Source organism: Penicillium oxalicum, chromosome IV, assembly GCF_001723175.1.
Source record: "Penicillium oxalicum strain HP7-1 chromosome IV, whole genome shotgun sequence".
NCBI classification, from domain to species: domain Eukaryota; kingdom Fungi; phylum Ascomycota; class Eurotiomycetes; order Eurotiales; family Aspergillaceae; genus Penicillium; species Penicillium oxalicum.
In genome coordinates this window covers 2,308,802-2,328,553 of record NC_064653.1, presented here as the reverse complement: position 1 = coordinate 2,328,553, position 19,752 = coordinate 2,308,802, and the positions used below count along the sequence as shown (strand labels likewise).

General features: G+C 50.1%; 5 protein-coding genes and 2 non-coding genes across 7 annotated transcripts; 4 read left to right on the top strand and 3 right to left on the bottom strand.

Moving 5' to 3' along the window:
- Positions 1-308: 308 nt before the first annotated feature.
- On the top strand, positions 309-2,191 carry POX_d05590 (Averantin hydroxylase; the record flags this gene model as incomplete). The annotated part of the gene is made up of 5 exons (XM_050114432.1): positions 309-371; positions 471-956; positions 1,031-1,648; positions 1,762-1,931; positions 2,035-2,191. 5 exons carry the CDS (start codon positions 309-311, stop codon positions 2,189-2,191), a joined length of 1,494 nt encoding a protein of 497 aa, XP_049969383.1.
- Positions 2,192-3,480: 1,289 nt separating this feature from the next.
- POX_d05589 (uncharacterized protein) lies at positions 3,481-5,360 on the top strand (the record flags this gene model as incomplete). The annotated part of the gene is made up of 4 exons (XM_050114431.1): positions 3,481-3,672; positions 3,780-4,052; positions 4,140-5,109; positions 5,188-5,360. 4 exons carry the CDS (start codon positions 3,481-3,483, stop codon positions 5,358-5,360), a joined length of 1,608 nt encoding a protein of 535 aa, XP_049969382.1.
- A 356-nt stretch (positions 5,361-5,716) lies between these two features.
- POX_d05588 (uncharacterized protein) lies at positions 5,717-7,001 on the bottom strand (the record flags this gene model as incomplete). Its single annotated transcript, XM_050114430.1, has 4 exons — positions 5,717-6,212; positions 6,344-6,433; positions 6,540-6,615; positions 6,713-7,001. 4 exons carry the CDS (start codon positions 6,999-7,001, stop codon positions 5,717-5,719), a joined length of 951 nt encoding a protein of 316 aa, XP_049969381.1.
- Positions 7,002-7,796: 795 nt separating this feature from the next.
- POX_tR104 lies at positions 7,797-7,870 on the top strand. The gene has a single exon. It is a non-coding gene; the product is annotated as a tRNA-Asn (tRNA).
- Positions 7,871-8,998: 1,128 nt separating this feature from the next.
- POX_tR105 lies at positions 8,999-9,072 on the top strand. The gene has a single exon. It is a non-coding gene; the product is annotated as a tRNA-Asn (tRNA).
- A 1,369-nt stretch (positions 9,073-10,441) lies between these two features.
- On the bottom strand, positions 10,442-13,071 carry POX_d05587 (uncharacterized protein; the record flags this gene model as incomplete). Its single annotated transcript, XM_050114429.1, has 3 exons — positions 10,442-12,420; positions 12,608-12,718; positions 13,005-13,071. The coding sequence occupies 3 exons, from the start codon at positions 13,069-13,071 to the stop codon at positions 10,442-10,444; spliced, it is 2,157 nt and encodes a 718-aa protein (XP_049969380.1).
- Positions 13,072-14,870: 1,799 nt separating this feature from the next.
- Positions 14,871-15,939, bottom strand: POX_d05586 (uncharacterized protein; the record flags this gene model as incomplete). Its single annotated transcript, XM_050114428.1, has 2 exons — positions 14,871-15,090; positions 15,683-15,939. 2 exons carry the CDS (start codon positions 15,937-15,939, stop codon positions 14,871-14,873), a joined length of 477 nt encoding a protein of 158 aa, XP_049969379.1.
- Between the last annotated feature and the right edge of the window lie 3,813 nt (positions 15,940-19,752).

Below are 19,752 nucleotides of genomic sequence, written 5' to 3'. Positions count from 1 at the left end.
CCCTCCTTCAAGGATTATTCACTCGGTATCGCTTGAGAGGAAGGTGGGGGAGCAAATACAAAACGACTGCATTTAGAATCGATCGATGCAAACCAAAGAGTCAGTGACCTTTCGTCCAACTCTTACGTTGCCTCGGCGCTTGGCTTCCTGGCAATTTCTTTGTCTTATATGAATAATCTTGGAGTTAAGCCATTATCTTTTTGAGATTCACGGGGCCGTGTAGACTTTTGTTCTTTCTACATTTCTCACCCAGTGCTGGTCAAGACTCGAGTAGCAGTCAGTTTGTCACAGAACTTTGGGTTCCAATCATGGCTTCATCGTGGCTTCGCAGTCTCACTTTGCCTCAGTTGGCTGTCCTGACGCTGAGTGTGGTATGTTTGATCCTTATTCCCACTGATCAACAACTGTTTCTCTCTTTCTTCTTTCTCGTCTCTATGAATTTGGTTTGCTGATGAAATCATGTGCATCAGGGCGTGGTCTACATTGTCGGGATCGCCATCTATCGTATCTACTTTCATCCACTGTCCAAGTACCCAGGACCGAAGCTCGCGGCAGCCACTCGTCTCTGGTGGACCTGGCATCAGTTGCGTGGCAAATTTCCCTTGACCGTCCATGAGCTTCATTTGAAACATGGTGAGATTGTCCGGATCGCTCCGACAGAATTGTCCTTCACAGGAGCGGATGCCTGGAAAGAAATCTATGGTTTCCGCAGTGGACTTCCCGAGAATCGCAAGGATCCTGGAGAGAACACCGATGCCGACAAGAGACATCCCACGATCATCAATGCGGACCGGAAGACGCACGGAGACTTGCGCAAGCTTCTGTCCAACGCCTTCTCAGATAAGGTGTTGAAGGGTCAAGAGCCGGTCTTGCTGCACTACATTGACCTCTTGGTGACTCGCCTCCACGAGGTGGTGGACAAGGGAGAGCCGGTGGATATCGTGAAGTGGTTCAATGTTGGTTCCCTCGCCGCTCGGTATAGACATTGGTGAATGAAATGGGAATGAGAGCGCTGACTAGAGAATCACAGTACGTGACCTTTGACATCATTGGGCATTTGGCGTTTTACGAATCCTTTGACTGCCTCAAAAACACCGAGTATCACCCGTGGATGTCGATGATCTTCAACGCCATCATGTACGTGCATTACATTCGCACCTTCCAGCGCTTCATCGACGTTCGGTCGATCATTCTGGCCATTCTGCCCAAACGCATCGTCGAACGGCGCAAGTGGCATATCGGCCTGGTGGAAGAAAAGGTGATGCGCCGAAAGACACAACACCCAGACTACATTGATTTCATGAGCCACCTGATCCAGGCCGAAGAGAAAGGCAAATTGACCAACCCAGACCTGGTGGCCAATGCTAATCTCATGGTCATTGCGGGGAGTGAGACGACGGCGACGATCCTGTCCGGCACGATCTACTATCTGTGCACTCACCCTCGCGTGATGCAAAAGCTCCTCGATGAAGTCCGCACCTCGTTTGAGTCCAGTGAGGAGATCAACATTGCCCGAATTAGCCGACTGAGTTACATCAATGCCGTGATCGACGAATCTTTCCGACTCTATCCCCCGGCTGCGGGCAGTCATCCTCGCATTACGCCGCCCGAGGGGGCCAACATTATGGGCGAATGGCTCCCTGGCAATGTATGCCCTTTTTTTTTATTTCTTCTTTTTTCTTGTTTTCTTTTTTTTTCTTTGGCTCGTCAAGAACATGCAGGGCATTGTGGGCTAACTCATCGTCTCTCTCTCTCTCTTAGACCTCAATGGGTATGGCTCAATATGCTGTGTTCCGCTCGCCCGCCAATTTCAAGGATCCGGAGCTGTATCTGCCAGAGCGTTGGCTCGATACAGACGGTCCCTATGCTCACGACAGACGCGAAGCTTTGCAGCCGTTCTCCTTTGGTCCACGAAACTGCATCGGTCGAAAGTAAGATCCCTTTTCCTCGCCCTCTGCAGATGGATCCCTGCGGAGGGGGAAAAAAAGAATATTTCTCTTGGCTAACACTCTTCTCTTCTCCCTTTCTCTCTAGTCTGGCCAACATCGAGTTGAGACTGATTCTTGCTAAGATGCTGTGGCACTTTGATTTCGAACTCATGCCAGAATGCCGCCATTGGCCTGATGAACAGTACATCTACACCTCGTGGGAGAAGATTCCGCTCAAAGTTCGAATCACTGCTCGCAAGTGATTATTATTATTATTTTTCACATTTCATGCATGTCAGATTCTCATCATCCTTGGGATGGCTTGCAGGACCTATCAGTTAGCGCGCAGTAGATGATCCAACTAACTAAAAAAAAGAATACTATCGTTTAGTCTTTTCCCCCGCCTCCCCCTCCCCCTCCTTCCTAATTCCCCCTGGCCCCTGTTCTAGACGAATGCCTCGCTTGGGCGCAAAAGATGATGCAGGAACTCGTTTTGGGTTATCTATCCCTTGCCCTTCTCGGCCCTTTAGGGAATAAACTAAGATCCTCGATCATTCCCCCTCCTCACCTCATCGTAAGAACGAATGATAGTCTGAGCAGCTAAGCAGGGCAAGGATCAAAGATGAAGATTGTCTTCTTTCCCGATACGTAGCTCTTCAACCCCCCACTTGATGATTCACGTCTCGCAGCGAGTTTGACGCAACTGCTTCCCACTAGTGGCCGTTATCGGCCAGGATTGTCGGCCCCTCGGTATAGAGATAGATTCCGTATCAATCTTCTGATTCTCGTCTTCCCCCTTCCCAAATCTGCACGCGAAGCCATGTAGTACGCACCGCCGGATCAGTGGTCTTTTTGGAAAGGGAAGTGGTCTCATTATTTTCAGATCCAACCTGCGATGCAACCAAGCTTCGGTGTGGGGGCCCCCGGGTTGTCTGGGCACTGTGTGGCACCGGTCCATACGCGGGCCCCTCCCCCGAGGGGTGGTGGAGGGGCAGAGAGAGAAATCCAGATTACCTGCAGAACAATTGAGAAGTTGGATTCTGGAGAAAGTGGGCGCTCTTGGCGATTTCCTGAAAGGGGCATTCTGCACCAGCCAGGGCGGATGAAGATCCACTGGCAGGTGAAGGATGGATTGAATTTCGGAGATAACAGTCGATGGCTTGATGCAAGTAGTCCATTTGGCCCCCAAAAGGAGTAAGCAGACACGACTGGAAGACTTGGTACATGCGGTCATGTACCACATGGAGTAACCACTCAATAAATAGTGTTGTAGTTCGTACAGTATGTATCCTTTCGGTCAGAATGAAATGTTTCGTACGTCCAGTATTCTTACACACCGTCTGTAACTCTGGTATGCTTACTGAGTCTTGTCAAAAGTTCAGTTCATTCAGATACCATTGGTAGTACTGGTAGGACTACTAGTCGCTCGGAGCCGATCGGTACAAGTATGATCTCTCTCTTCAAGGAGAAGCGTTGAACGTGGTGCGATTGTTCTCTCCAAGGATCATCAACTTCTCCATTTCAAATTCTCATCTTTCTCAAGTCACGCTTCATGCATTCTCTGGAGGTAGGCACGTTGGGCTGCATCTTGCAGACGGCGATTTTCAGCCGCGTCTTTCCCACCCAGTCCATCGCGGTACTCGCAGGATGCTCATTCATCGGGTCTTTCGCGCTGTTGGTGATCTGGAAGCTCTACCTGTGGCCGATATGGTTCAGTCCCCTGCGAAATCTGCCCGAGCCTCCCGTGAGTACTACTATCATGTGTGGAGCTTGTCTGATGGTCAAGCGAAAAGCAACCGATCACAGCAACCCCCAAAATCAAGAGATCCCCCCTTCTGATGCTTTGAATAGGGTGGCCAGCTTCTCTCCGGTCATACAAGACTTGTTCCCAATGAACGGTCGGGGATGCCTCTGCAAGAATGGATCAATCAAGTGCCCAATTCAGGACTGATCAGGTATCGCATGCGGTTCAACAAGGAGGTCATCTTTGTCACCAATCCCAAAGGTCTATCCGAGGTTTTGGTCCAGAAGAGTTACGAGTTTGCAAAACCGGCAAAACTCCGGCTCGGTCTGGGTCGGATCCTGGGAGTTGGCTTGATTGTGGCCGAAGGAAATCAACACAAGGTAAGCAAGCTTCATCCATGTTTCAAGACGACACTGCGAGATGACGAGGACTCATTCATTCGGGGGGAGGGAAACCCCCATGGTTAGAAACAACGCAAACTTCTGATGCCTGCATTCTTGCACCGACATATCAAAGATCTCTATCCTATCTTTTGGGACAAGTCTGTCGCCTTGGCTCAGGTGCTGCGTGAAAATATCTCCTTGTCTCGAGATGATTCGACCCATGTCTTTGATGTCGGCGACTGGCTCGCACGGGCGACGCTGGATATCCTCGGCGCTGCCGGCTTGGGAGAAGAATTCGATACCCTTCATCATCCAGATAACGAAATCTGTAGCGCCTACCGAAACGTGTTCGAACTAAAGCCTCCTCAGGGCACGTTGGCCATGGGGGTGTTTCTCATGCGCGAGGCCCTCGTCAAGATGCTCGGTCTCTCCCGCACGGATAGCATCAGTCTAGCCACCAAGACATTGACCGATGTCGCTCGCCGATTGATTGCACGGAAGCGATCCAAGATGCAGGCGCATGACTCCAAGGAACCAGGTCGCGATATCATCTCTGTCGCACTCTCATCCGACTCCTTTACCGATCCCATGCTTGAAAACCACCTCCTGACGTTCCTGGCCGCTGGCCACGAGACCACGGCCACCTCCATGACCTGGGCACTCTATGCGCTGTGTATATATCCCGACGTGCAACGGCGGTTACGCGATGAGGTCCGTCAATTCCTCCCGCAGTATTTCGATCATGCGACGGCTCCCCCCATGAAAGCCGAACTCCTGGACAGCTTGCCTTATCTGCACGCGGTGTGCAACGAGGTCTTCCGCGTCTATCCACCCGCTGGACTCACTCGACGCGTGGCGGTTCAGAATACCTCCATCCTGGGCCAGTTTATACCCGCGGGGACAGAAATCGTCATTTCGCCTCGCGCAGTCAACGTCTCGCGCGATCTCTGGGGGCCCGATGCGGCCACTTTTAACCCCGATCGATGGATGAAGCCCAATCAGGCAAACACTGGCGGCGGACTGACCAATTTCTCTTTCATGACTTTTCTCCACGGTAAGTTGGATGTACATTCCTGCAATCCGTTTCGAAAGACACGCACATCCACTGACCTCGGGGTTGTATCAACATTAGGTCCACGTTCCTGTATTGGACAAGGCTTTGCCCGTGGCGAATTCGCCAGTCTGCTTGCCGCTCTGGTGGGAAGCTTTGAAATGTCTCTCGCGCAGGATCCTGACATTGAGATTGAGACGGGCTTGACGTCACGTCCAAAAGGTGGCCTTCTAGTGGAGTTTCGCAAAATCTAAACTCTACAACTCGAAGATTGGACGCACAATTGATCCCAAGTCTTTTCTCAGTGATTGATGTAAGGGAAAAGAGTGGCGATGAAACGAACACCGGAAAGAAATGACCATCACACCTGGCTAACAAGACCTTGACGTCAAAGTCATCCGTGCTTAGAATAGAAAAATCAACATGATAGAATCTCTCATATGCAATCTTTTTTCAATACACCAGATCTACCGCAATTCATCACAATCTCACTCTCAACCGAGAAAAAAAAAAAAGAAAAGAAAACAGACCCGGGCAAACCCAAAAAGTCAAATAATCAATCGTGCTCACTCGTGCAGGAATCAACCTTCACCCACAGCAGACACGCAGACTACGCCTCGTCCATCGGATGGTGAGGCGACAGAGCAGACATGGCATCTTTCCCAAGATCTTGAAGCCCAATTCTCATCCAATCGGGGAGTGCTCTTGTCGGAGGCGAGATGTACGCCATACTGGGAGTCATCTTGTTCTGGGCCTTTCCACTCCACAAAATCTCAGCCACGACTTTCCCGATATCCGACGGCTTCAGAATCGAGACCGAGGCGGGCATTTGGATGCCTTGGAACATTTTCGTTTTCACTGCTGACGGTGACACACACGACATTCGTACGGCGGGGGCCTTGTACACATGTCGCAGCTCAGTCTGGAGACCTTCGTAGATGGCAAGTGCGGCGGATTTGGTCGCGGCATAGTCGACAATTCCGGCCGTTGCAAGATGAGCTGTCTGGGAGGCCATGATCAAGAAATGGCCGTGGTTTCGCTTAATCATGGACGGTAAGAATGTCTGGGCGGTCCAGATCAGAGCCAGATTGTTTACAGCAAATGTTCTATATTGTGAGAATGGTTATCTCTCTCTCTCTCTCTCTCTCTCTCTCTCTCTCTCTCTCTCTCTCTCTGAGATTAGAGGCTGAGGGCGATGCAAATGCTGCCGGATAGGAAAAAGGGAAAAAAAACCTACAGTTCGACATCTCGCGACGTAGCATGAAGCAATGGCTTGCCGCGGCAGAGACCTGCATTGGCGACGACACAGGTAGGATCCCCAATCTCGCTGGTGATAAATGTTCAGTCTTTGCAAGTATCGGCCAGGGAGTGTGGATTTTCAGCTGGGGGGTTAAGGAAAGGGCCAATTCCAAGTGATCATGATCACCACGCACCGACGAAGACGCTCAGCTACCGCTTGGAGCTCAGACCGCTTGGTCAGATCACATTGATAATAGTGGACATTTGGGGCTGCAATTATGGTTATTAAAAAAAACCAGAAAGACAGAGGCTCGCATCAGAACTAGATACGATCATATTCCTCGAGAGACGATGAGTATTAACTGACGAGCATCATATTGTAATGGCCGAATGTCCAGCACCACAACGGTCGTACCGCGTCCGGCCAATTCTTCCACCGTCGCAGCTCCAATACCATCCGAGCCTCCGGTGACGAGAACGATCTCTTTTGACCAGTCGAAGGTGGCTTGCACGCCATTGTTTAAGGCACGACTGCTGAGATACCGATTGATGTGATACGCTGCATACAGGACCACTACAGGGATGATCCATTTGGTGAGGAGCTCTGGCCGTGAGACCAGACCATTGAAAAAGTCTCGGCCATAGCTGGAAGACATGTTGGTGAAATATGACTTTTAGTCTGCATGGTTTTGGTTTTTTTAAGCAACGGAGGCTGTTTGATCTTATACCTGTTTTCTCTCTGGCGGACTCGCTCGGAAGTTGGAGTAGCAAGGCAGGCGATACATACCGTATGTATCTTTCGGTAATGCTGTGTAATACCGCTATTGATTTGTGTGTATGAATGTATTAATACGATGTGTCTGTAATATATACGGTACGTATGCATGTATTATATACATGAGCCGCGTGTCTTTTTCTCCTAACTTGAAGGTTTCTAAAGGGGGCGCCATGATTGATTACCCCTCCAGCTGTCCAAGCAAAGTAAGCAATTTTATTTTTTTTTCTTCGTAAGAGACGAACATATGTAAACACATTTATGGTACAGACATACATAAAATCATACGTAGAGCAGGAGTAAGTCTTCTGCTACACTGCTGGTTTTCTGCCGATATAACCAAAGGACTCGGTTGAGATGGCTGTGATCCTGGAGAACAGACTACCGTATGACAAGGCTGAGAAATGCACATCTACACTTCTACACTGGTATCTACTTGAAAGAGTTGTGGATATTTGTAGAATCTAACGAATACTCTCTCTATGGATACGTCCACGTGGAAGCTGAAAGAGAGCTTCTGTCCAAGGCTGGAGTATACGGGGCCGCCTCGTGTCTAGAGCTGTGTTCTAGTCATTCACCCGACTGCCCTGCAACAGTCAACTTTGTTGACACTCTCACATCACGATCTTTCGATAATTTAAACATATAGCCAAAGTTTTCGCCACTCGTCAGATCAGTCTCCGTGGCGCAATCGGCTAGCGCGTCTGACTGTTAATCAGGAGGTTGGAAGTTCGAGCCTTCCCGGGGACGATCTTTTTGATCTTTATCTTCTTTTTTCTCTTTCGGCTGGCTGTCTCAGTTGGATTGAGGTGCTATATGTCAATGTTGGCCTTTTCTTTTTGGTGCGATGTCCTAAGGTTCTTGTAGTCTCTTGATTGTTCATTTTGGTCATTGAGCCTAGGTAGCGCCTAGAAAGATACTGGTCCGCACGATCGTAAGAAACGCAGAGGGTCATGCCCTCAGGACTTGTCGAGGGAAAAGGTTGAGGCCGGGGGTTGGTGCATTCATGAATGAGGAAGTACTGATCTGGCTTAGGTGACACTCACGCACTGGGTAAGAGTAGGTATATGGATCTGGGTGTATCTTTGTCGTGCCCCGACCCGCCTAGCATGTATGTTATAGAGTTCCAATTGTTGAACATGCCCTTGGTTGGAATGAAGGTGTGTCTTCCGAGGTCCATTTCATTTAAGTTCGGATGGTGGCCATGTAGTACGTTGATACATGTACTGGAGAATTTCCGTCTACGCAACCATGTGGACATCCCAGGTCTGGAAGAGGTGAACGTGAACTACAAGGCGTTGTGGACGGTGCCCATCATCATTTTCCATCGCCCTGGGCGAAAACTGTGTCATGGGTCATTCAATTTGGCATTGACATACGTACGGGTAATGGTCATATTGGGAAGTATGTGGAAAACTTTAGCCGACCACCTACCGTACCTGTCCACTTGGTCTTGTCCATTTCACGTCCATCCGGATCCAGTACGGTAGTTGAATAGGTATTCCAGGAGTCCAGACGATAGATGGGGAGTCAAGAGTGACGGACCAAATCGTTCGCAGCTCGAACGGTATCATGGCTGCTCAGCCGCGGTAAATATATTTCTGAGCTCGGCAACTCTACTTAACGCACGAGCTCAAGCTCCAGACATCAGGTCATTACCCTTTACGCACCGGAGAGAAAATTTAAAAACGAAAATCAAAGCGCCATTCAAAGAGTGAATGGATAAATTGAAAACCAACTATTCAACCTTACTACCCGTCGCATGCGCAGATCAGCAGGAAGGTTGACCGCAGCGACCGGCACCACCCGCTCCTCAAGATAGCAGTGTATTTGTGATAGGTTCATATTTTTATACTGTTAGTCACGCTTCAAGCAGTTGTCTCCGTGGCGCAATCGGCTAGCGCGTCTGACTGTTAATCAGGAGGTTGGAAGTTCGAGCCTTCCCGGGGACGCGACGCTTTGCTTTTTGTTTTCCTCCGCGAGAACATCCGTAGATTGTTTTTTTTTTTTTTTTAAATTTGCTGAGTAGCTTACTTAGCCTAACTAGCTACCTAGAGCTTCCGTAGATATTGATCGGGGTTGATGGTACGATAGGAGCGGCCAGTCGACGTGACAGATGGTAGGACAGCAATCGTCGGACTCGATAGGAAAGCCAGACGACATCGCAGGCGTACGATAGACTGTCAATGCTCCGATGCGACGACCGATAATCTGCAAATACGTAAGATATGGGACTTGATTTTTACTTTAAAATGTTCCAGAGGACAGCCTAAGTGCGTGTCGCAGAGTAGACCGACCGTACCAAAAGACCTGTGATGTTGTAGTATGTAGAAGTTGAGGAAGATCCCGGGTTAGCCTAGCTTACCACAGAGAGGTTATAGCAACCCATCCTCATACGAATTCTACCGAACGACGTTCCTCTATCAGGGTAGGAGCCGAGCAAAACTCGATGATAGGCGCAAGAAATGCCCGATAGGACTGAAAAAGTCAGGGGCTCCCAGAATGTAAGAAACAGCGCGACATCGAGACACATACATTCCAAAGAACATTGTTGAGCCCAATCTGCGCATGAGAAAGAGGTAGTTCACGTGAACGACCTATGATCATATAGACTCTCGTACTCTAGAGGAGGACGAAACAACGACTCTCACATACGCAGCAGAAATAGAAAAGAAAAAAGAAACAGGGCGAGAAGAGAAGGCGATTCAAATATCATCCAAAAATACTCTAATGGGAAGTCAAACATAACAGACTCCGAGCAGATCGATCTGGAAATATTGTGACACAGCTGGCCAGGGCACGCGACAGGGTTCCCTTCTCTATCCACCACGAAAAGGAAAAAAAAGAAAGGCGAAGCGGTAGGAAAAGACGATAAAAGTAAACCGATGATAGGCCCGCTGACACAAAGAGAGAAAGAATCAAACGCCGAACAAGCGGGGGTTGGACAAACAACGCCAGACAAAGCCTGCAACAAATTGGCCATGGGTAAACAGAAGGAATCAGTGGCCAAAAAATTCGGGTGCAGAAGAAAAGCACCGAGGAAGAACCCAGGGTTCGAGCCAAATCGAGTACAACAGAGGGTATAGGAAGGCTGACCCAAACGAGCAATACAGCAAACCTCATAGCGGGGAGTTGTCACAAAACCAGACCCGAGGAGGTAGAGAGCAGACAGAACAAGGAAAGATAGACACGAGAATAGAAGATTCATACAGGGCTGAACAGACCATTTTACGTGAAGAGCCCTGCAAAAGTGCCCCAGTCTCTTCGAAAGGAGGGGGAGTGACCGTGAAGTGACAATTAATGCACTGATCGTTCGAGAATTTAATAGCCCGACCATCCTCCTAATGGGCTACCGGACTGACCCGGCTGGGGCTGACCGGGTTGCATCGGAGAACCGGCTCCGGCAGGCCAACCAGGCATGCCACCAGGCCCCATGGCCATATTCATTCCTGCTTGCTGTGGATTGCCTGCCATGAAAGGCGGTCCACCTTGCCCCTGAGACGGAGGGTACATGGCCCGCGACATGCCAGGGTATCCGGCAGGTGAGCCAGTAGCTGCGTACTGCATCTGCTGCTGCATCTGCTGTTGCATTTGGGGATGCTGTTGCATCTGCTGGAACTGTTGCGGCATCTGCGGAATTGATGGACGATGTTGACGAGGAGACTGCTGAGGTGGTTGGCTGTGGTGCATTGGCGAGGGTGCCTGCTGTGGAGTTGCGGCCATCGGCTGGCCATACTGGGCCATATTGCTACCCTGCCCCTGCGGCCCTGAAGAGGACATCGGAGATGGCTGAGGTTGTGGTGGTGGCTGACCCCACATCTGCGGCGGCTGCTGAGGAGGATAAGCGTAAGGGGCCTGGGGCATGTTTGCCGGCATGGGCGGCGTTGGACGCTGGTGCACCATATTTGATTGCATTGCTGCCGGCATCGCTCTGACTGGCGATTGCCCGACCGGCTGCTGTGGGTGGTGGTGTTGTTGTTGTTGTTGCTGCTGCTGCGGGTGCTGTTGTTGCTGTTGCTGCTGCTGTTGTTGCTGTTGCTGCTGCTGCTGTTGTTGCTGCTGCTGCTGCTGCTGTTGTGCAAAAGCTTGCTGGCCTGCGACCATGGGTTGAGGAGGGATCATGTGTTGGGAATGCGCGGAAGTTACAACACCCGCTGGCGGCATTGGGACGGGCTGAACAGGCTGTGACACGGAGAGGCCAGAATCCAGGGCGATCGTAGCCTGCCCCTCGAGGTCGGGAATCTCACGCGGCTTTGCGTAAAACTCGTCCAGCCCCTTGAGACGGAAGCTCCTCTGTGCGTGCAAAGCTTTGTTGAAATCGGCAGCCGTCTGAGCCTGGTGGATGATTTCAGCACCTGTACTGGAGCGCGTGTTGTCCTGGTAAGGCTGGCCAGTTAATTCCTGCCGTGAGCGTGGCATGGAGTTGTAATCCCGCAGGCGGGGATCGTCGGTCGTCGTCATATGGATCAACGGGTGCTGAGAAAGCGAGGTATCGTCGCTCACATCAAAGGACAATCCAGGAGGCAAAGGCTGAATCGCGCTGCTGAATATCACGTCGTTATGAAGGAGTGGTAGCAAGGTAGAGTTCTGGTTCTCCGACGGCGTGTCTCGGACCTTGGCAGTCCCTGGACGTTTCTCGCCAGCCATGTCATCCTCAGTGAACCCTTGTTTTCTGGCTTTCCCTTCCCAGTAGTCATCTCGGACGCGTCTCCCGTTGACAATCACCCGGCTGCCGAACTGACGAAACATAGACCTGGCAGAGACGATGGCGATCTGTCGAGAGCGATATGAATAAGGAAGAATATCCTGTTGAATCAAGTCGTCCTTTTCGACCTGAGAGGCGATGATCTTGTGCAAAGAACGATTCTTGTTGAAGAGGAGGTACGAGTCCCGGTAGTTCAGTACCCTTGCGCACTCGGTCGCCAACATGAACAGCTTGTTGCCTCTGTGAGGGACGCGGAAAGTTCGGCATTTGTATTCGCGTCCACCGAGAGGGTAACCATCGGCATCTACCTTTGTTTCACCAGCCTCGTCAAATTCTTTGGGAATGTACTCGTCGCCCGCGGCGTTTAACTGATCTGATGTGTGGTCTCTGACGGAAGGAAGAGCTTTCACTAGCGTCTTTGTCGGCGTCGGTCTGTCAGGGGGAGAGGCCAGAGGCGGCGAGCCGGCATTCGAAGAAGGCAGAGGTCGACTCTGCATCTGGGGCGTTTGGATAGGGGTGGCTGTCGCTTGGTGATCGTTGGAGCTGGCCCGCGGTGTTTTGGGGGGCCGGCCTCGTTTGCGACGTCCTTGGTCCTCTATCATTATAGCAAAGGGGAATATTAGAAAACGGGATTGGGCAAGATAGGAGGTAAAAGTGATTCAAACAAAGGAGCACGAGTAGGCGAGCGAAAAAGAAGACGAGATTCATCCGAGTGATCAATCAGCAAACATGGTGTGGTTTGTTTGCCCCGTCTACCTTTTCCCACGCCGTCGCGGACGTACCATCTTCTTGATCCCCAACAGCAAGACCATTCCCATTGTAGTCTGGAGTGCGGCTACGCTTAACACCACGGGAACCTGACTCAACAGTGGACGGGGCCGGCATGGTAGGAACTAGGAGGGGTTATCAGTTTACAGGAAGGTGGCTGGGGAGGCACCCGGGCCAATATCGAAAGAAGGGGGAAAAAAAGGAGAGCTCAAAGATGGCGTCATAAGCGTGGAATGGTGTTGACTCCTGGTCGAGAATGTATCTTCCTCAAGTGGTGGGCGATTGTGGCCATGACAGCAGGTACACACATTTTTGCGCAACCGCAAAGAACACCCGGAAAAAGAGGCTTTGACGGACACAAAAGGAAGCGACCGACGGAAGGAATGTTGACTAGCAAGATTTTAGACTTACCAGCGCTACTCAGATTTGCCGGATCAATGGTTCCTGAGCCATCAACTACCTCGCCTTGCGCATTCATTGTCGCGTGGGAACGAGTTGTTCCCGGCCCATGTATGGTCAAGGGACCCGACGTTGAAGCCGCGAAATAGCGCGTCAAGCGAACGCGCAAGTGGTGAGGACAAGTCCGAGGTCCAGTCGCGAAGGGTTGGCGACAAAGATTCGATGGTGCGGACAACTTCACTTTGCTCGCATGCGGACAGATAATGAGACCTTCCGAGGTCAATCTGCGTGGGCCGCTTGGTTAGATATGCGTAGTTTCGTAGATGATGGAGCTCCGGGCGTCGAGATGCGCTCGGAGCGCAAGAGGGGCGAGGCGGTGAGGCAGTTCGAGTGCACCTGATGCCTGAGATGCGTCTGGAGTGCCTGGTGGTGCCTGATCGGGTGGCACCGAGAGTCCCCAGTGAGTTTTTTGGCCCAAAATTTCAGGGTTCAAAAGTCGACACGTGAACTGTCCGGATGTAGCACTCGGAGCATGAGTGAGCCGAGGACGGTGATCGACAACTACACAGCGAAATCGCCCTTTTTTGCAATCAGATTTGGTCAAAGAAAAGGGAGGAAATTACAACAAAGGCAACGAATTACTGGCAGGGTCAACATGAGTCTCGACCAAGATGTGGAAAGGTGACGGAGGTTTGCTCCAACGGGGAATGGGCGATGATGTCCCCCTTGTACGATTTGGGAATGCAGCGTCGCGTGATGAGGCAGTCACGGGGATGAACACAATCGCGGGGAAGGTTGACGAAGTCAATATATCAAGAGAATCAGGTTGTCAACCATCTTAGCGAAAAGAAAGCACGGGAAAAATAACTCTCGTTTCAAAAACCCGCTCGTCGACTCATCATCATAGATGCAGGATCTGATTTTGATTACTCCAAAGCGAGTGTTTAGTTTTCAAGCAGAATTATAGCTGGAACTGAAGCTAGCAGCAGAGTGGGTGCATTCTTCGACGTGACTACCAGCAGTACCTCGTAGTCACCTACTACTGCCTAGTACCTGGTCAACCAAGGCAGCAGACGACCCCGATGGCAAGCTGGACTTGCGCCTGTTCTGTTTCGACTGAAGACTTGTATGTGCTATGACAGACTACCTGAACCCGATAGAAGTAAAGTAGACTACATGGAAATAGAAGATGCAGAAAATTGACTATCAACCTCGCCGCCTGATCACGATTCGGTGCGTGTCCGCGCCTTTCACCAGTAGAAGGTGAGGTGACGAATCCCTCCCGCAAGAAGAGCAGCAAGTGAGCACGGATTGTCTGCCTTTTTCTCAATCTACCTCAGGGACGAGATGATACGGCCATGGTCACAGGTTGTTGCAGCACTGGCCATGTAAGCGCTTGACCTGTATTATAGATGGCCATAACTTGAGGACTTCTCTAATGAGAGACCCGTCAGTCATGGAAATAAGAGATTCGAAATTGAGAGTATTGAAAGTACCACCTCGGCACCTCCTGAAATCTATTTCTGGTCTCTGATGACACTCTTCACGAGTTGATAATCATGACATGACACAGGGATTGACAACCTTGAATCTTGAAGATAGAGGGTCGATCTCATGTGATTGGAGATGTCCCGTCATTCCATGGTTGACCTCAAGGATAGATGCACTTATTTTAGGTCAGCGACTGACATTAGTACATGTCAACTCAAAATGTGGCATTACATTATTCCCGAGATTTGCGAAGATCAAAGGCTGTACCGACAAGAACTCGATAATTACCAGACAAATTTTACCACGACTTCAAAGCATGATCAATATACTCTCTGCATCCGGTGAGAATTCCTGGGTATATGGTTCAAGGTATATGCAGAATATCCATTATTTCAGATGTGATGCACACCTGAAATCGCGGCGGTCGTCTCTTTCCTTGAAAACGGTTCTAAACACACCAAAAGGGCCATGTATCGGAGGGGCAAAATCGACCTCGTAGGGAGATGATATGTCACTCGCATCTTTTGCAATCACTCTTTTCTCTCGGAGTGCAGAACAGAGCCAAAGTAATTCGACGAGGGAGTTCTTCTCCATGCCAAAGTCGGGTCTATCCTTACTAAGGAAAGCTAAAACATCTCGCTCAAAATGAAATCGCGAGGGCAACGTACACGGTTTCGCAACGGTCGATGGAGTAGGAGTGCTCAGTCAATATGAAATGCCAGCTGAAAGCTATGCATCCCTCTCAAGTCAAGTGGAAACTCACCCAAGTGAAACGCAAGTACAGCAGCTCCGCGGTGAATCTTCACAGGATTCAGAACCCGAAGTATGCCAAAAACTATCGATTCTGGTCAGCAGAACTTCAGGCTCTGCACAAGTAGAGGCAAGTATATTAAAATAAACAAAAATCCCATCTGTCCAACTGAAATGAGAAAAAAAAACAAGTCTGGACAGACATCATCGTCATCCAGTTGAGCGAATAAAGTCGCGCAGCTTGTGATCTGCATGCGAGTCCCCTCCCCCCGCTCAGTTTTCCGAGAGCAGCTGACTCCTTCACCCAGACCCCGGGAAACTTAGAACCATGAAGATTCAAGGTAGTCATAGGTCCGTACGCACCGGGATGCAGATTACACAAAAGAGCGGGTGGAATTATCCTTGAAGTATAATCCACCTCATTAGATTGGAGGAGAGATAGGCCGGACTCAAATACCAGAAAATAGAACAAAGGGAGGTGTGCGCAAACCTCTTCCGCAACGACTCTCGAAAAGGAGACTTCTGAAATTGTGCGATAAAGATGGCGGCCCCATCCGTGCACGACAACGGCACGGCGTGTGGGATCGAGTGGGTAGAATGAATCTGATAGGCTCAATGTGCGCCTGTTCAGTCTCACCACATGATGCGTTCCTGTGCTGCTGTTGATCGAGTGGACGGATTCGAGGGTGAACGTGCTCATGTCCATCGTGGTGTGACACGGACCCCTGGAAAGGAGAGTCGTAGCAGTAAACATCTTCCGAGAAGAATCACCAGTAAGAAGGGATTGTCCAGACGAGAAGCGACTCTCCGAGATCGATAGGAGACAAGAGAGGAGCTCATCGCCGCTCGGGCAGTGACACAGCGAGCTGGAATGCACGGGTCTGTTGCACAAATTTCGACCTGGCTGGCTACGTTGACTTGTTCTCTCTTGTCAGACGTCCGGACTAAATCTCGCCGAAGGACGATGAAGCATGGAGGTTTCTCTTTCGGGAAGAGCGTCTCATCATTTCCGTAGAAGGCGGCAGTTTATGGATGCTACTTCAACCCATTCGATAAATTGGAAGAAATTTAGATAGCCAGGAATATCTGGAACGTTTCTATTTGACCCTGTACCTGTACTCAAATTGAATGGACTTCACGCGTCAACCTTAGCAAGATACGTATACATGCCGAGAATGAATGAGCAGGGGCTTCACCACCGGCCGTGAGTTCACAGACTCTCCAGACCAAGGTCCGATCGACCAGCAGCTAAGGGACTGATGAACACATAAAGAGGAAGTGGGAACAGAGATGAATGAAAATTAGTCATTTTTCTTGGACCCAAATGTATGTACTTCATCGAGATCAACTAAGATAACCCAAAGACACGGTCTCAGACCGGTCCTTTGTGCAGATGGCCAAGGAAGAAAAAAAATGAAGCGCTTTCCCCCACCTGTCCCCGCGAAAGACAATTTCAACGTGGCCAATGGAATGGCGACAAGGTGACTGCATAGCCCGTGCGGCATGTGTATGAGCTCATCACACGGGTCCTGCACGGTAGAACAATCCTGGCGAATTCTATCGATGGGAGACGGTATCTGGAGCTCACCTCAGCTGATTGGAAACAATTCATGTCGAGTATACCCTTACCATGCACCAGTGGTGCATGCATCGAGGGACACATAGGTTTCCTTGTATGCAAGAGGTATGCACTTGAGAGAGCAGTAGAAGTGGCAGCGTGGATATTGTTTTCGGTATACCTCGTGCCTACCCCTCGCATCTGTCCGTGATGCTGGTCTTGATGTTGCCATTTTCATGAGAAAAATAAAATCTCCATCAACTTTGGCTGTCGATGCTGTCACCACTTAACCCAGTTGGCCCGCATTTTATCAGCTTGAATCGATGGCGATAGCTAAACGAACTAAAATCTGTTACTTTCGAAATAATAGAGCGAACAGGCCTGGACAAGAACGGCTACAAAGCATGTGGGTCAACAGATTGAAAAGATTAGTCGGCGGCTCCAGCCGCCCCTCCCTGGGTCCTTGCGCTGCAAGGCTCCTCGGACTGTCTTTTCAGACAATATACAGGGCAGGGCACTTATCGCAACAGTGAAGCAAGAAGAGGCATTCACGTCTCCGTCATTTGTTGACAGAACAGAACTGATCGTCGACACCAGAAGCGGAGGCCTGCCTGATTGCGCAGCGATAGGCTTGGTGCGGACCAAGCACGGGTGTGAGGTTATCTGATCTTTCTTACCTGATTTCACAAAGGTGACAAACTAGTGCGGATGGGTTGAGTGAATACTGGTTTTCAAAGCTGGGAGGTCGGAAGAGAGTGTGCTTTTCGTCTACAAGATAGAGTGACCGACCGACTTGGTTTGACTACTCAAGTGAGGGGTCTTTGGAGCACGGAAGTGGACAAGGAGATGTAGGGTCGATACTCTCGGTTACATACTAGTGTGTCTCCTATTTGATTCGGCCTGCGAAATCAACATCAACGGACTGGAGGTTCTAGAACCCCCCCCAGGTGGTAGGTCGCGACCCATCTACAGTACTGTGGGTGGTGCGCTTTTTCAAAGTATTATTATGGTGAGTTGCAGGGAGGCAGCCAAGATTCTAATGATTTGAACACAACTCAGCCAATTAGACCACCCTATTCTTGATCATGTACATACAGTAGTAACAGTACTACTCTGCTGTGACGACTAGCTGGTGTCCCGTTTTGATAGAAATGCCAAAACCAACCTCAGGCCCCAAGGAATCACGAATTTCGGAAAACCAGCGCCAGGACTTCCCTCGTCACGTGGAGCACATGGTCGTGGGGTCTCTGATTGCGGGCTGTGGACAACTTGACATGAAGAATTCAGATTCATCTGAGCAATGCCCAGAGATGATCGTCGTTGAGAGAGAGAGAGTCATCTCGTACTGATCATATGTCCAGCAATCGCCCCTTCATCCCGGCTGGGGTGTCGTCTTGGCTCCAGCCCTTCCCTTTGTCACTTTTTAGCGTGTTTGATCACAGATTACGAAAGCAACGTGCTCTCCGATGGATGGAGAAATTCCGGTGGAGCCACATCACCAATTTTGACCGGAGACAAAGGTTGTGCCTGACTACGGGCGAGTGGCTACGACTAGTTCCTTTCTTAGCGCCGAAATGCCCACCCCTCGGCACTGGAGAGTTGGCAGAGGCCGAAGTGGGGAATTCCAAGTGGGAGGCGCGCGGGATAGTGGCAAGAAGATCTACAGAAAGGCCCTCGTTGGAGTGTAGTGAACGCTCGCCGTTTTCGGTGACGACTCTTCTGGGGAACTTACGCGCAATCAATCCTGCTGAGAACGTGTGGTCGTGATGATTAGCTCTGACTGACATGGGGTAAAAAGGAAGTCTGTAATTATTGCCATCGAAAAAGTAGTTTGGATCGATGGAATCGTCACGACTACCCCCCCCTTTCTCTTTTCGGCGTGGGGACCGATTGAAGAAAGTTTCCCGAGCATGGAGGAGACTCGAATTTACGTAGAGGTGAACGCATCGAGGACCAGCCTTCTGGCCTGTCCAGTCTATTACAGTAGTAAGGTGTCTCCTCTGCGACCAGCTAGGGCATAATTGTCTTACCACAGTAGGACTTGCTGTACTCACGATCAGGTCAACGATGGGAGAGAACGGGCACACGCCACATATAGATTCATCGTAGGCTTCAAGTCGCACCAAGGGAGAATTGGACGCCTTGGACGCCTGGACCTTCAATTTTGATTCCTCAGAGGGACGAACCAAGAAGTGACTAGACTGTCACTCTCCTTGTCTTGAATCTGGAGGATCGAGGGCGGAAAGCTATTCAATGTGTGTGTGTGTTGGGGGGGGGGGGGGGCTTTACGCTCTCCCAATTCGGTCAAGACATGAAGGCTTACAAATTTCCCAGACAGGGAATCCGCGGGGATCGTGAGCTCTTGCCGAGAGAGCGTGGGTTGGCCTGTAGACGTCCAGAGATGTGCGGTATAGAAACTCTGGAATGCTCAATGCACCGTTGGAGTCCAAAGCGCGATCGAGCGGGTCTGGGCTTTGGATTTGCTAATATTTGCATTCAAAAAAAACAAAAAACAATTTAACAACACGACAAATAAGAAATGTGAAGATGAGAAATCGGCCGACGATAGGAGTGATTATGATCAATAAGCTCCGCCGGAAAGTCTCCATAGAAGGAAACTAAATTTTGCAACAATCAACTGATCATGAAAAAAAAAAAAGTCTCCACCCGCTCTTCTCGACCGACTTACCCGGACCCGTACCAACAGCCTTGAGGTTGAAGAGAGAAAAAAGACGAGAAAAAAAAATCCTCAGGCTTGGCAACGAATGCAAAGTCTGTACTCAGTGAATGCTGAGGTGTCGAGGGGCGAGAACCCTTTTCGTTTACGTTTGATCCCCTCCACCTTTAGGTTGGTCGACCTGGACTAGCTTTGGCAGCAATCATCATAAGCTTTCTCGATGGACATGAGGCGTGTGGTTGGGAACGTGTGGCGAGAGAATGTCTGCATTTGGGTAGCTCTCC